The sequence below is a fragment of the Hemitrygon akajei genome, chromosome 11 (assembly GCF_048418815.1).
Source record: "Hemitrygon akajei chromosome 11, sHemAka1.3, whole genome shotgun sequence".
Lineage (NCBI taxonomy): Eukaryota > Metazoa > Chordata > Chondrichthyes > Myliobatiformes > Dasyatidae > Hemitrygon > Hemitrygon akajei.
In genome coordinates this window covers 153,130,109-153,142,713 of record NC_133134.1, presented here as the reverse complement: position 1 = coordinate 153,142,713, position 12,605 = coordinate 153,130,109, and the positions used below count along the sequence as shown (strand labels likewise).

The following is a 12,605-nucleotide window of genomic DNA, read 5'->3' as shown; positions in this document are numbered from 1 at the left end:
AAAGAGACATCTAACCAACTTCATTATGGCGCCTTTGAGAAGTGTACAAGCCTGGAATTCTTTTGTGATAGTCACACTGCTATCCCCAATCTGACTCTCACCCAAGGACTGTATCCTGGGTTGCTCATTGAGACAAACCAATTGCAGCTGGAAGGTTTGTCCCAGTCCAGGTTTGTTTCAGTGCACAAGCCAGGATACTGAACTTGGGTGAGAGTCAGATTGAGCATAGCAATGTGAATATCACCAAAGAATTCTGGGCTTCTACACTTTTCAAAGAATCCATAATGAAGTTGGTTAGAATGCAAGGAGCTGAAAGCAAGTGAATGCTGTCAACTGGCACACTCCAGGGTGTGGGGGTTACGTGCTGAAGCTTGGTGTAACCACCAGAGGCTGTGCAGGGAAGGACCACAGTCTAGGGTTCTGAGGCATGGACCTTGTGTGACATCCTAACACTTCTTGGGTGCAATGTGTGAGCAGGAAATGTGAGTGGTGTTGACATACTGTAATTGAACTGAAAGTATAATGAATGTACCAAAGCACTTGCACTGATTGTATATTATGAATAAACCATATTTGTTGAAATAAAGGAAACCAAAACAAAATAGACGTTGAGGCAAAATAAAAATCGTTGCCAAAGTCTGCATTTGTAATTCATTAAATTTGAACTTGGTAGGGTCTTTATGAAGTAAAAGCAACAAATGCTGGCTAAATCCTTATTAATCCCAACTCCTGCTCAAAGCAGATTGGTGCAAATTCTATTCTTAAACATTAACTTGACTTCTCTTTCCATAGATGCCGCCTGACCTGTCGAATGCTTCCAGAATTTTCTGTTTCTGATTTCTAACATCCGCAGTTTTATTTTGATTATTATGGGGAGAGATTTAAATGCAGATCTGAGGGGCAAGTTCTCTCAGAAAGTGAGTGGAGAGGGTATATGAAATGAGCTGCCAGAGGCAGGCACAATTATAACATTTAAAAGATACTTGGACAGGTAAAAGGATTGGAAAAGTATAGAAGAATATGGCCAAGTGGGATTAGCGTAGATAAGCATCTTGGGCAGCATGGACAAATTGGGCTGAAGGGGGCTTGTTTCGTGCTCCAAAACTATGAATTTACTCTATGAATCTAGGTTTATTATACTTCTGCAAGAGGCAACAATGAAACAGCTAACTCAACAGCAAGCCATTTCAGGTTAATGGAGAGGAAACTGCATCCAGGAAGCACATAACACAAAGCGGGAACCAAGAATAATCTTTACATCAACAAAGGGAGCAAGACTTGTCTTCTGAAATGCATTAATTTAGATAAGCCCCCAGGGCCTGATGGCGTATATAACAGAATACCGAAAGAATCAGGTGAGGAGATTGCTGGGGATTTGATAAAGATCTTTGTGCTTTCACTAGCAACAGGCAAGGTTCTGGAAGACTGGAATCTAGCAAATGATGTGTCTTTGTTCAACAGGGAAAATCCAAGCAACCATAGGCCAGTGAGCCTCATGTCAATGGCAGGGAAGCTACTGGAGAGGATATTGAGAAATAGGATTCATGCACATTTGGGAAGGCGTGGCCAGCTGTGTAAGTCAGTGTGGCCTTGTGCGTGGCTGTGTGACTATGGAGAAGTGTACCAGGATGCTGACTGGATCAGAGGGAGTAAGATGCAAGGAAAGATTGGACAAACTTTGGTCATTCTCCCTTGCGTCAGAGGTTAAAGGAAAATTTGATAGAGATTTTTAAGATTATGTGAGCCATAAATAGACATTCAAAATCTTTTACCCACTTTAGAAATGTCAAAAACCAGAGGATATGCTTTAAAGGATGCAGAATGGAAGTTTAAAGGTAATGTGAGATGCATTATAATCAATGTCTGGGGTGGGTTACCAGGGGTAGTAGTGGAAACAGACAATTGGTGGCGTTTAAGAGGCTTTGAAATAAACACATGAATGTGAAAGGAATGGAGGGATATGGATAGGACTTCTAGTATAAATTAAGATCGGCACAATGTCATGGGTGCAAATGGACTGTCCAAAGCTGTAATGATCTATGTTCTATTAAGAATTTACTAAATTTGAGCTTGACGCTTCTTATAAATCACATCTCCCAGCTGCAGATACCTTTGGCCTTTTCGCACTGTGGAACCCATTGACAAGCCCATGACATCGGCCACCAACTCTTGAGGAGAGCATGGTCTTAATTAATCATGGCAATTATATCACATGAGCTACTGGCAAACAAAGGACATGTCAATCCTTTGAGCTCACCCCTTTCCTGATTGGACAGAAAATAATATCTTAGCCAATTGGATGATTCTCCATGATCAGCCAATTACTATTCTTATGATCAACGTTTATTAGTAAAAGAAAAAAATATGGAAAATATTTCATCTGTTTTGGTACCATCATAACTTTGATCTATGGTTCAGCTTAAAATGATGATAGAGATTAATGCTTAATTCTCAGATTCTCCAGTGCAGCCCTGGAGGGTTGCTAGTGCTTTGGAGGATAGGGGAAGGGACTCAGAGTGGACTGTGTATATTTCTAAATTTTCACCATTTCAAGTCACCACTGCAAGAGTATCCAACTTTTAAAAGTTTGCCAATCACTGCAGAGTATCCACACACACCAAGTCGGAGGCTCATCTCCGCTGCATAATTTTCAGTATGGATCTTCCAAAAGGAGCTAGTCCCTATTTTCAAAATTCTAGGCACCTAACACGTATCCAGATAGGACCTAGAAAAAAGAATGGCCTCGTGAGTTTTGTGGTGTGTTTGAGAATGGTGCACTTCACTGTTAAATCGTGGTTGCATTTATTTTATGCCTATTCCAATATATCTCAATTTGCACTGCAAAACACACCACCAGATGCAGATTACATGTGTGTGCAGAGGTGAACCTCCAAGAGGACCACAAGCATGTCGGGGTTTGGAAGCTTGCATGCCTCAATGATCCAGAGGGCTGTGCTGGTTTAAGTCAGGTCTTCATGCTTTGGCTCTTGGTAGGGTCACCTATGCCTAACAGGTCAAAGGGTAGAGGCCAGACGAAGAGTAGTCCACTGGTTCTCCAGGCTCGGGGGTTCAGCTCAGGGCTAACAATCCTTAACTGGTAAAACAAAATTGTAATGGAAACAACAATGAAGCATCCTTCTACATCTGAGTGTAACGGTATTACTGAGTCTCCACCCAGGACTTGCATAACTGGCAGTAGTGAAAACCAAGCAGAGGCGGCTGACGTGATGAAGGATGCTCTGAACACCACCAGAAATAGAGGACCTTCACTGCTGCCCTAAACATCAGCAGCATAATGGGCTGTAAGTAAGCAAGCAAGCAGAGTTGAAGTGAGCTCTCCAGGAACAGAGTAGTTTCTGATGAGTGCATTATCTACCAGAATGTGCATTGGTTCATATTCCATAGATTTTAATGGGCTATTTTGAGCAGGTCTACAAATTTTATATCTTTGATAGCAACGCTTTCTCTACATTCTACAGGATTGTACTTACAGGCAAAATACTGCCAGGGGAGGTAGCTCTCTCCAAAGTCTGTAGATCGTTCAAGCACCCAAAGGTCTGGTCGTGGAGAATTTGCAAACTTGATAAGGACATAAGCCACGTGGAACAGCTGCAAAAGGAAGATCAAAAAGTTAAATGCACAAGTTCTGATGCATTCCATCGATCCATTCATCTTAACAATTGGAAAACTTAACATGGTGCAAGATGGACAAAAAAATCCCGTGAGTCTGAATACTCAACTTAGATTGCTCCTTGCAGCCCTAAATTATTTGAAGATTCAAAATACATTTATTATCAAAGTATGTATACAGAATTCAGCTTGGTGATTCGTCCTCCTGCGGAGAGTCATGAAGCAAAGAAACAACAAAACACCATGGAAAGGGCTCAAGAAAACGCTCAACAAGAACAAATAAATTGTACAAACAGCAAAAAAGCGAGTGAACAACATTTCGACTGCCAAACCAGGAGACCAATAGTATTTAGTTTAGTTCAGTGCCGCGCTGCAAGCCCACTACAAGCCCTAGAGCCATTCTTTGTAGAAGTGCGCCAGTCTGCATCGATCGCCCTGGTCAAACCACACAAAACCATCTGAAGCTCAACATCAGTAAGACAAAGGAGATGGTGATGGACTTTAGAAAGACCAAGCCTATACTGCTCTCTCTTACTATTGACGGTGAGGACCTATTAAGTACCTGGATGACTGAAGCACCAACACATAGGCTGTGTACAAGGGCCACAGTCACCTCTACTTCCTGAGGAGACCGAGGTCCCTTAGAGTATACAGGCCTCTCCTTTACATGTTCTGTTGTTACCAATGCAACCTTCTATGCAGTGGTGGGCTAGAGCACTGACATCAACATGGGTGATGTCAACAGGCACCATAAACTGAATAGAAAGACTGGATCTGTTAGAGGAGTCAAACTGGACACACTGCAGGCTGTGGTAGAACAAAGGACCCTACGGAAAATCCTGGCAATTCTGGACAATGTTTCTCACCCTCTGCATGCCAGAACAGAGGAGCAGTTTTAGTAACAGACTAAGGCAACTGTGCTACTCCAAAGAGCTACTATATGAGGTCATTCTTACCCACGGCCATTAGGCTCTATAATTAGGGAACCTATAGCCAGGGAAGTAATGACACCCTCCTGTTCAGACTGTTTGATTGAGGTAACTTCTTTTTTTATTCTTTCTTACATCTCGTTTAATATTTGTACATCAATGCACTCTTAATGCTACTGTGCCACTAATTTCATTTGGGATCAATAAAGTATGTATCCATTTAGTGGTGCTAGAAAATTTGTGAACACTGTACAATTTTCTCTATTTCTGCATAAATATGACCTAAAATTTGATCAGATCTTCATGCAAGCCCTGAAACTAGATAGAGAACTCAATTAAATAAACAACGCAAAAAGCATTATACTTGTTCAATTATGTATTGAGAAAAATAATCTAATATTATATGAATTTTTGGAAAATGTATGTGAACCTTTGCTTTCAGTAACTGGTGGTGACCTTTTTGTACAGCAATAACTTCAACCAAACATTTCCAGTAACTGTTGATCAGTCCTGCACATCGGCTTGGAAGAACTTTAGACCATTCCTCTTTACAAAACTGCTTCCTTGCATGAACTGCTTGCTTCAGGTCCTTCCACAACATTTCTGTAGGATTATGGTCAGGACTTTGACTCAGCCATTCCAAAACATGAATTTTCTTCTTTTTAAACCATTCTGTTGTTGACTTACTCATTTTTCGGATCATTATCTTGTTGCATTATCCAACTTCTATTAAGCTTCAGGTGACAGACTGCTACCCTAACATTCTCCTGTAAAATGTCTTGGCAGAATTTTAAATTTGTTGTTCTCTCAACCTTTGAAAGCTATCCAGACTCTAAGGCAGCAAAGCAGCCCCAAACCACGATGCTCCTTCCACCACACTTCACAGCTGAGATAAAGTTTTGGTGTTGGTATACAGTACCCTTTTTCCTCTATTGTGCCCTGGTTCACATCTTTACTGTTATGCTATAAGTATTTCATTTAGCCACTCTGTTAGAGTTGTTTGCTCTGCTTTCTGCCTGTTTGGGTTATTGTTGAAGATGAGGGATGATGTGGAATGTGTGCCATCCAATTAGCGGGAGGTCTTTCTTGGTGAGGGACAATAAGACTGGGCTTAGGGCTTTTGTTCGAGAGGAGATGAAGGGTGAAGATGCTGGGGAGAACTGGTAGCATACGGCCCAATGCAAGACCTGTTTGTTCGAGATGGATTGCGAATGACATTCGGAAGGTGGCATGTGCTTTCACGTTAACCGAGGGCCCAGTGCGTGAGTGACAGAGAAGCTCAAGATGAGCTCCAACTTGTGCACATTAGACTGTTTAATTAGAATGGGCCCTTTTTTTCTGGTAATTCTTTACAAACCCCTTAGTAAAGAATCATAAATATAGTTCCTTTAATCGTATGCAGTGCACTGTCTGTTATTTCCTGGCATTAATTTGTAACAGGGTAGCGAATTACACAGCAAACACACAAACAGGGGGTTTTGAAGAGGGGGGCTTGTGCCTCAATCGCACATGTTTGGCTGAGCCGGAGATTGTCTTCCCCAGACTTACGCAGCCAAGGAAACCTGAGTGTTTCACCTCTAAACATAGTGGTGTATGTTTCACCTCCAAACATTTCTGCCAACAAGTTCAACTTTTTCTCATCTGTCCACAGAACAGTGTCCCAGAAGTGGTGTAGAACATCCAGGTGGTCTTTTGCAAACTTGAGACATACAGCAATGTTTTGCTTGGAGAGCAGTGATTTCCTCCATGGTGTCCTTCCATGAACATCATTCTTGTTCAGTATTTTTTTTAATAGTAGACACAGGAACAGAGATTCTAGAGATTTCTGCATGACTTTTGCTGTTACCCTTGCATTCTTTTTCGGCTCCTTCAGCATTGCATGTTGTGCTCTTAGAGTGATCCTTACAGGACACCCACTCCTAGGGAGAGTAGCAATAGTACTTTGCTCCATTTGTAAACAATTTCTCTTACTGTGGACCAATGACCACTCAGATCTTTAGAAATGCTTTTGTAGACTTACCCAGCATGCATCTCTACAATTCTTCTTCTAAGGTCCTCTGGAAGTTGTCTTGATCAAGGCATGATGCACATAAACAGATCTTTCTTGATTAGAGCAGGCGCTGTCAGTAACCTGACTTTGTGTGTATGTTTTTTTATAGGGCAGGGCATCCCTACAACCCACTCCTCCATTCTGATCTCGTTGACTGGAACACCCAACTCCAAATGGCTTTTGTAGAAGGCGTTACCCCAGAGGTTCACAGACTTTTTCCGACAAATACATGTAATATTGGGTTATTTTTCTCAATAAATGAATGAAAAAGTATATTTTTTGTGTTATTTATTTAATTGGGTTCTCTATCTAATTTTAGGTCTTATGTGAAGATACAATCACATTTTACATCATATTTATGCAGAAATAGAGAAAATTCTAAAGGGTTCACAAACTTCTGAGCACCATAATATATCTATTTACAGGGCTCTAGTCTCATAATGGAATTAATACAAGAGAGACATACAGTTGGCCCTCCTCATCCACGGGGGATTGGTTCTGGGACTCCCCGCAGATACCAAAAAACGCGGATGCTCAAATCCCTTATTTAACCTGTCTCAGTGCGGTGGTCTTTAGGACTCGGCGGAGCTCTGAATCCGCAGTGTTTCTGTTCACAAAAATAACCACGATCATGATTGAAAATAAAGTGGAAGTAATAAAGCAATCGGAAAGAGGTGAAGCACCATCGGTCATTGGAAAAGCGTTAGGCTACAGGCGGTCAACAATCAGAATAATTTTAATGGATAAAGTGAAAGGCCCTGCCCCGATGAAAGCTACAATTATTACTAAGCAATGCAGTGGTTTGATTATTGAAATACATACATTTCTTAAGTGTTTTATGTGCATAGAAAGGTAAAATATATACTATATACTAAGACAAACTTTTGACTAACTGGTGCTAAATAATACCGGATATACTTGTTCTGACATCAAATCCATTTTAAAGATGGACTCAGGAACGGAACTCATTCATAACTTGGGGACTGCCTGTACTTTTAAGTCATCTCTAGATTATTTATAATACCTAATACAACGTAAATGCTATGTAAATAGTAGTTATGCTGTATAGCTTAGGGAATAATTACAAGAAAAAATAGTCTGTACATGCTCAAACGAGTGCTGGAGAGAGCACTTCCAGGTTTTCCCGATCCGCGGTTGGTTGAATCCGCGCATGCAGAACCCTTGGATAAGGAGGGCCGACTGTACTGTCTCCCCATTTCTCCTCTAGGTTCAGTGATGAGCAGTACTGCCACCCATAAGAGCTTGCTGTGTGCAAAATGGCTGCTGATCTGCCCGCATTACAATGGAAGCTCCATTTCAAATATAGAAATTAGCACTTGGGGAACGGCCTTCACTGGTGGGTAATCACAAGCCTTTGTTTAAACTTTTTAAATTCTTCCAGCCCAATGAGCCCGTGCCACCCAACTACACCTAAGCAACCAATTAACCTACTCACTCAATGGTGAGGAAACCAGTGCAGCTGGAAGAAACCCACCTGGTCACGGGGAGAACATAAACTCCTTATAAACAGTGGCGGGAATCAACCCGAGATCGCTGCACATATTTAAATATTGCCTCTACCTAAATTTAATGCCAGGAAACCAGCGAATAAAAAAGCTGAGCCAGTTTCCCTGTTGTTTTAATGACCTGGATTTTGTTGGAGAAACAGCAATACAGCCAAGATCAAACAGACAGTAAATTCTGATGACTGCGGGAGCACACTTTAAAAAGGAAAACCTGTGGATCCTCTCTGATAAAATATATAACCGATAGGCTCTCTCTCAAGGAAGTTGCTAAAGCTGTCTCTAGTTAGTCACTAAACGCAGTAGTAAACATTCAGTAGAAAGAAAATCTAACTTTCAGATTGTAAATTCTGCTTAACAATGTTTAATGTGAAAATGTGCAGCTTTAATGTGCAGCTTAATGTGGAAAAGACTAAGACTGAGGAGGGCTAAGGCACCGGTGACCCCTGTTTCCATCCAAGGGGTCAGTGTGGACATGGTGGAGGATTACAAATACCTGGGGATATGAATTGACAATAAACTGGACTGGTCAAAGAACACTGAGATTGTCTACAAGAAGGGTCAGAGCTGTCTCTACTTCCTGAGGAGACTGAGGTCCTTTAACATCTGCCAGACGATGCTGAGGATGTTCTACCGAGTCTGTGGTGGCCAGTGCTATCATGTTTGCTGTTGTGTGCTGGGAAGGCAGGCTGAGGGTAGCAGACACCAACAGAATCAACAAACTCATTCGTAAAGCCAGTGATGTTGTGGGGGTGGAACTGGACTCTCTGACGGTGGTGTCTGAAAAGAGGATGCTGTCCAAGTTGCATGCCATCTTGGACAATGTCTCCAATCCACTCCATAATGTACTGGCTAGGCCCAGGAGTACATTCAGCCAGAGACTCATTCCACTGAGATGTAACACTGAGCATCATAGGAAGTCATTCCTGCCTGTGGCCATCAAACTTTACAACTCCTCCCTCGGAGTGTCAGACACCCTGAGCCAATAGGCTGGTCCTGGACTTGGCATAATTTACTTATTACTACTTAATTATTTATGGTTTTATATTGCTATATTTCTACACTATTCTTGGTTGGTGCGACTGTAACGAAACCCAATTTCCCTCGGGATCAATAAATATGTCTGTTTGTTTAACATTGATTTTTATTTTAATGATGGCCTCTGTCATTAAAGACTCCTGCCATCCAGGACATGCCATCTTCTGTTTGCTACCATCAGGAAGGAGGTACAGGAGCCTGAAGGCACACACTCAATAATTTAGAAACAGCTTCTCCTTTGCCGCCCAATTACTGAATAGACGTTGAACCCATGAACACTATTTCACTATTTGCACACACTTACTGTAATTCAGTTTTTATCTGGTATTGCATTATACTGCTGCCACAAAAACAACAAATTTCATGAGATAAGTCGAAGGTATTAATCCTGAATCTGATTCAAATTCATTGTTAAAGGTCTTGAGAGAATTAAAGTTCTTCTTTTAAAGAAACAAGCCCATTATCTCCCAATCCCATCATTCTATTATCCAAACATAATCAAATATTCCAATATTACATTTTGGTTTAAGTTCCAAGTCTCCGTGAGTATCTGATTGGCTAAGGACCCATTTCCACACTTGTGTTGCCCACATATCCCACAGACCCCACAAAGGTCGCACAATACAGGAAACCGGCTCTGGAGACCAAGCTGATGTCCAAGTTTTAACCAACACATGGGTGGCAGTAAACATATCAAGCAGCCCACACCGGTCCTCCCTGGTGACCACAAAATCCAAGCTGTTGTGTGGCTTGGAGTATTTGACCCAAGCTTGTATGTAGTTCATATTTCAACAAACGCAGCAAGGGGTTCAGTGACTGCTAAACCCAACACCTGCCATTTCTAAAGCAGACCCTTCAGAGGATTTACTGCCTAGTTAGAGACTGGCTGTTTTCAAAGGGAAATACACAATGGGTGGTTAACCTCCAGTTTGTTGCCTTGAAGTGCAGCCTGGTCTCTCGCACTCTGAGGCTATGCAGACAAAGGACAACAATCAAAGATTACAGTCAACAAAAGGCATAACAACTACACCATGGCTTCACAAAGAATTTAAATTCAAAACGAATTACACTCCAGCATCCACAAGTGGCGACAAACTCCTATTCATTACTGACAAAAGGAATTGTAACTCATAATAGAGCACCTCTGCATTAGCAAAGTAAGCAATGGAATTCTTAGTTACTGTAGTAAAACGATTTGAATGCCTCGCGCCTTGAACAGAAAACAAATTCACTGCAAACTGTGAAGTAGCCAGCCTCTAACAATCCGAGCATTCATCTCCAACGGCCGAAACACACAGCTCAGTGTTCAAAATTACCCACATCAGCACGGCCACAAGGAGTGGGCACGTATATGCAAGAGGAAAAGACTGCCAAAACGGCACATCGCACATGCGTCTCAAATCCTTGCTCAGTGAGGTTCCATTGATGGGTCACAGAGTAACGTGCACTGAAACACCGTAGTCTGAAAGCCTCACTTCTGTCAACACGTTCAAACTGCCTGACTGTGCATCTGCAAGTTGGCAGAACGTCCCCTCACAACACTTTGATGCGCACTGCTACACTTCTTTTTTACGCACAAATGAATTAGACTCAGCAATACAGCACAGAAGCAGGCTGTTCAGCCCAACTCATCCATGCTGACCCAGATGTCGACCTAAGCTAGTCCCATTTGGTCCATATCCTTCTTAACCTTCCCCTTCCATGTAGTCATCCAAATATCCTGTAGGTGCCTTATTGTACCTACTTCAATTACCTTCTCTGGCAGCCCCTTCCATATACAAGACCATAAGGCCTAGTAGCAGAATTCACCCTTAGAGCCTGCACTGCTATTTGATTATTTTCCCTTTCAACCCCACTCTCCTGCCTTCTTCACATAACTTCTGACACCCTTATATACACCACCTTCTGCATGAAGTAATTACCCCTCATGTCACTTTTAAGTCTTCCAGCTCTCACCTTAAACTCACATGCCCTCCAGTTTTTCATTCCCTATCCCCGAACCAGAATACAAAACTTTACTTAATTTGGTGTAGTTTATCACAGTTGTGACTATATAACATTGGACCACGCAAGTTGTCCATTCTGTACCAGTTCTTTTTTGTGATTTGATTATAAAAATCCTTTCTCACAAGTTAACTTCTTGGCAGAGGGCATGTCTGAGTGGACACTAGTGCCACACACTGAAACTCCACTGGAGGAAAGATTTGTTTTATTTTCTGGGAACAAACCAACTTTTGAGTATGGAAATGGCTCAAAATACACCCTTCATTCCTGGACAGGACAATGACAGAGTAAAAAAACACAATGGTTTTTTAAAAACCATCCTTTGTATTGAATTCCTGGCACAGAACAGCAGGACTTGGAGCAGAACAGGAAACTGTGATTAAAAGACGAAGGACAATTAATTAATTAGTTTTATAATGTGCTTGGTTAATTTTACAGGTAGACAGGCAGTCTATACATACCTTCAGCCAAAATATCTGTACAGGAGATAGAATCTCCACTCTACCTATTACTGGCCTTATATACACTAAACACTGTACAAATGTGCACCAGCCACAACATTACAAATCCACGCACACAGCCAGCAAGATGACGCACTTTCTCCCAGCCTCCCGCACAAATTTTATGCTCCAGAGAAGCTGATTAATCAAATAAATATTGAAAGGCTTGATACCATAGTTATAATGTGGTATATCAAAATTTCAGATGCCTTCAGAGACTGTGCAACTACTACTGATATCAAAATATCGTTTAGTTCAGGATTTCCCAGAATTGTTCAGTAGAATTCGAGCATCCGGCAACCGCTGCTACCATGAAGGAATTTGCACATTATCCCCGTGACCGCGTGGGTTTCCTCCGGGTGCTCAGGTTTCCTTCCACATTCCAAAGGCATACGAGTTAGTAGGTTAATAGGTCACGTGGGTGTCATTGGACAGCGTGGGCTCGTTGGAACGGAAGGGCCTGCAACTCTGCTGCATTCCTAAATTAAAACAGCTATTGTTTGGTAATCTTGATGATCTGTCATCTGGCTCACTCATTAGCCCAGAATGCAAGCTCGGAGTGGAGCATGCGAGGTACAACTTGGGCACCAATACGAACAACATCAGTCAGCAGCATTTGGGCCCGCCAAGCAGATAGTTTTTCATGGAAGGACTCTCCCTGCAGATGCCCTCCTCGATGCTGATGGGAGGATGATTTTGAAATTTGGAGATTTATGTGATTATCCGACTGCCATTTAAATTGGTCTCAATCAGTTTTCTAAGTACTTGTTCTTGTTGTAAAATTGGTGGGTAGGCGACATGTTAGGTTGTGTGCGAGGGAGGGGTTGGGGATTTGGGGTCTGATGTTTTTCCCTGTGTGGGCAATCTGTTAGTTTCTGTGTGTGATAGAGGGGTTTGGGAGTTTGATTGAACGTTGCCGTTATTTATGAGG

At 41.9% G+C, this 12,605-nt stretch overlaps 1 protein-coding gene across 1 annotated transcript in view; it reads right to left on the bottom strand.

Moving 5' to 3' along the window:
• Positions 1–12,605, bottom strand: part of lama5 (laminin, alpha 5) — a 322,932-nt gene that overhangs the window by 228,616 nt on the left and 81,711 nt on the right. Inside the window, exon 3 of the mRNA XM_073061956.1 lies at positions 3,492–3,609. Coding sequence (XP_072918057.1) covers positions 3,492–3,609 — 118 coding nt within the window. The remainder of the gene's footprint in view (positions 1–3,491; positions 3,610–12,605) is intronic.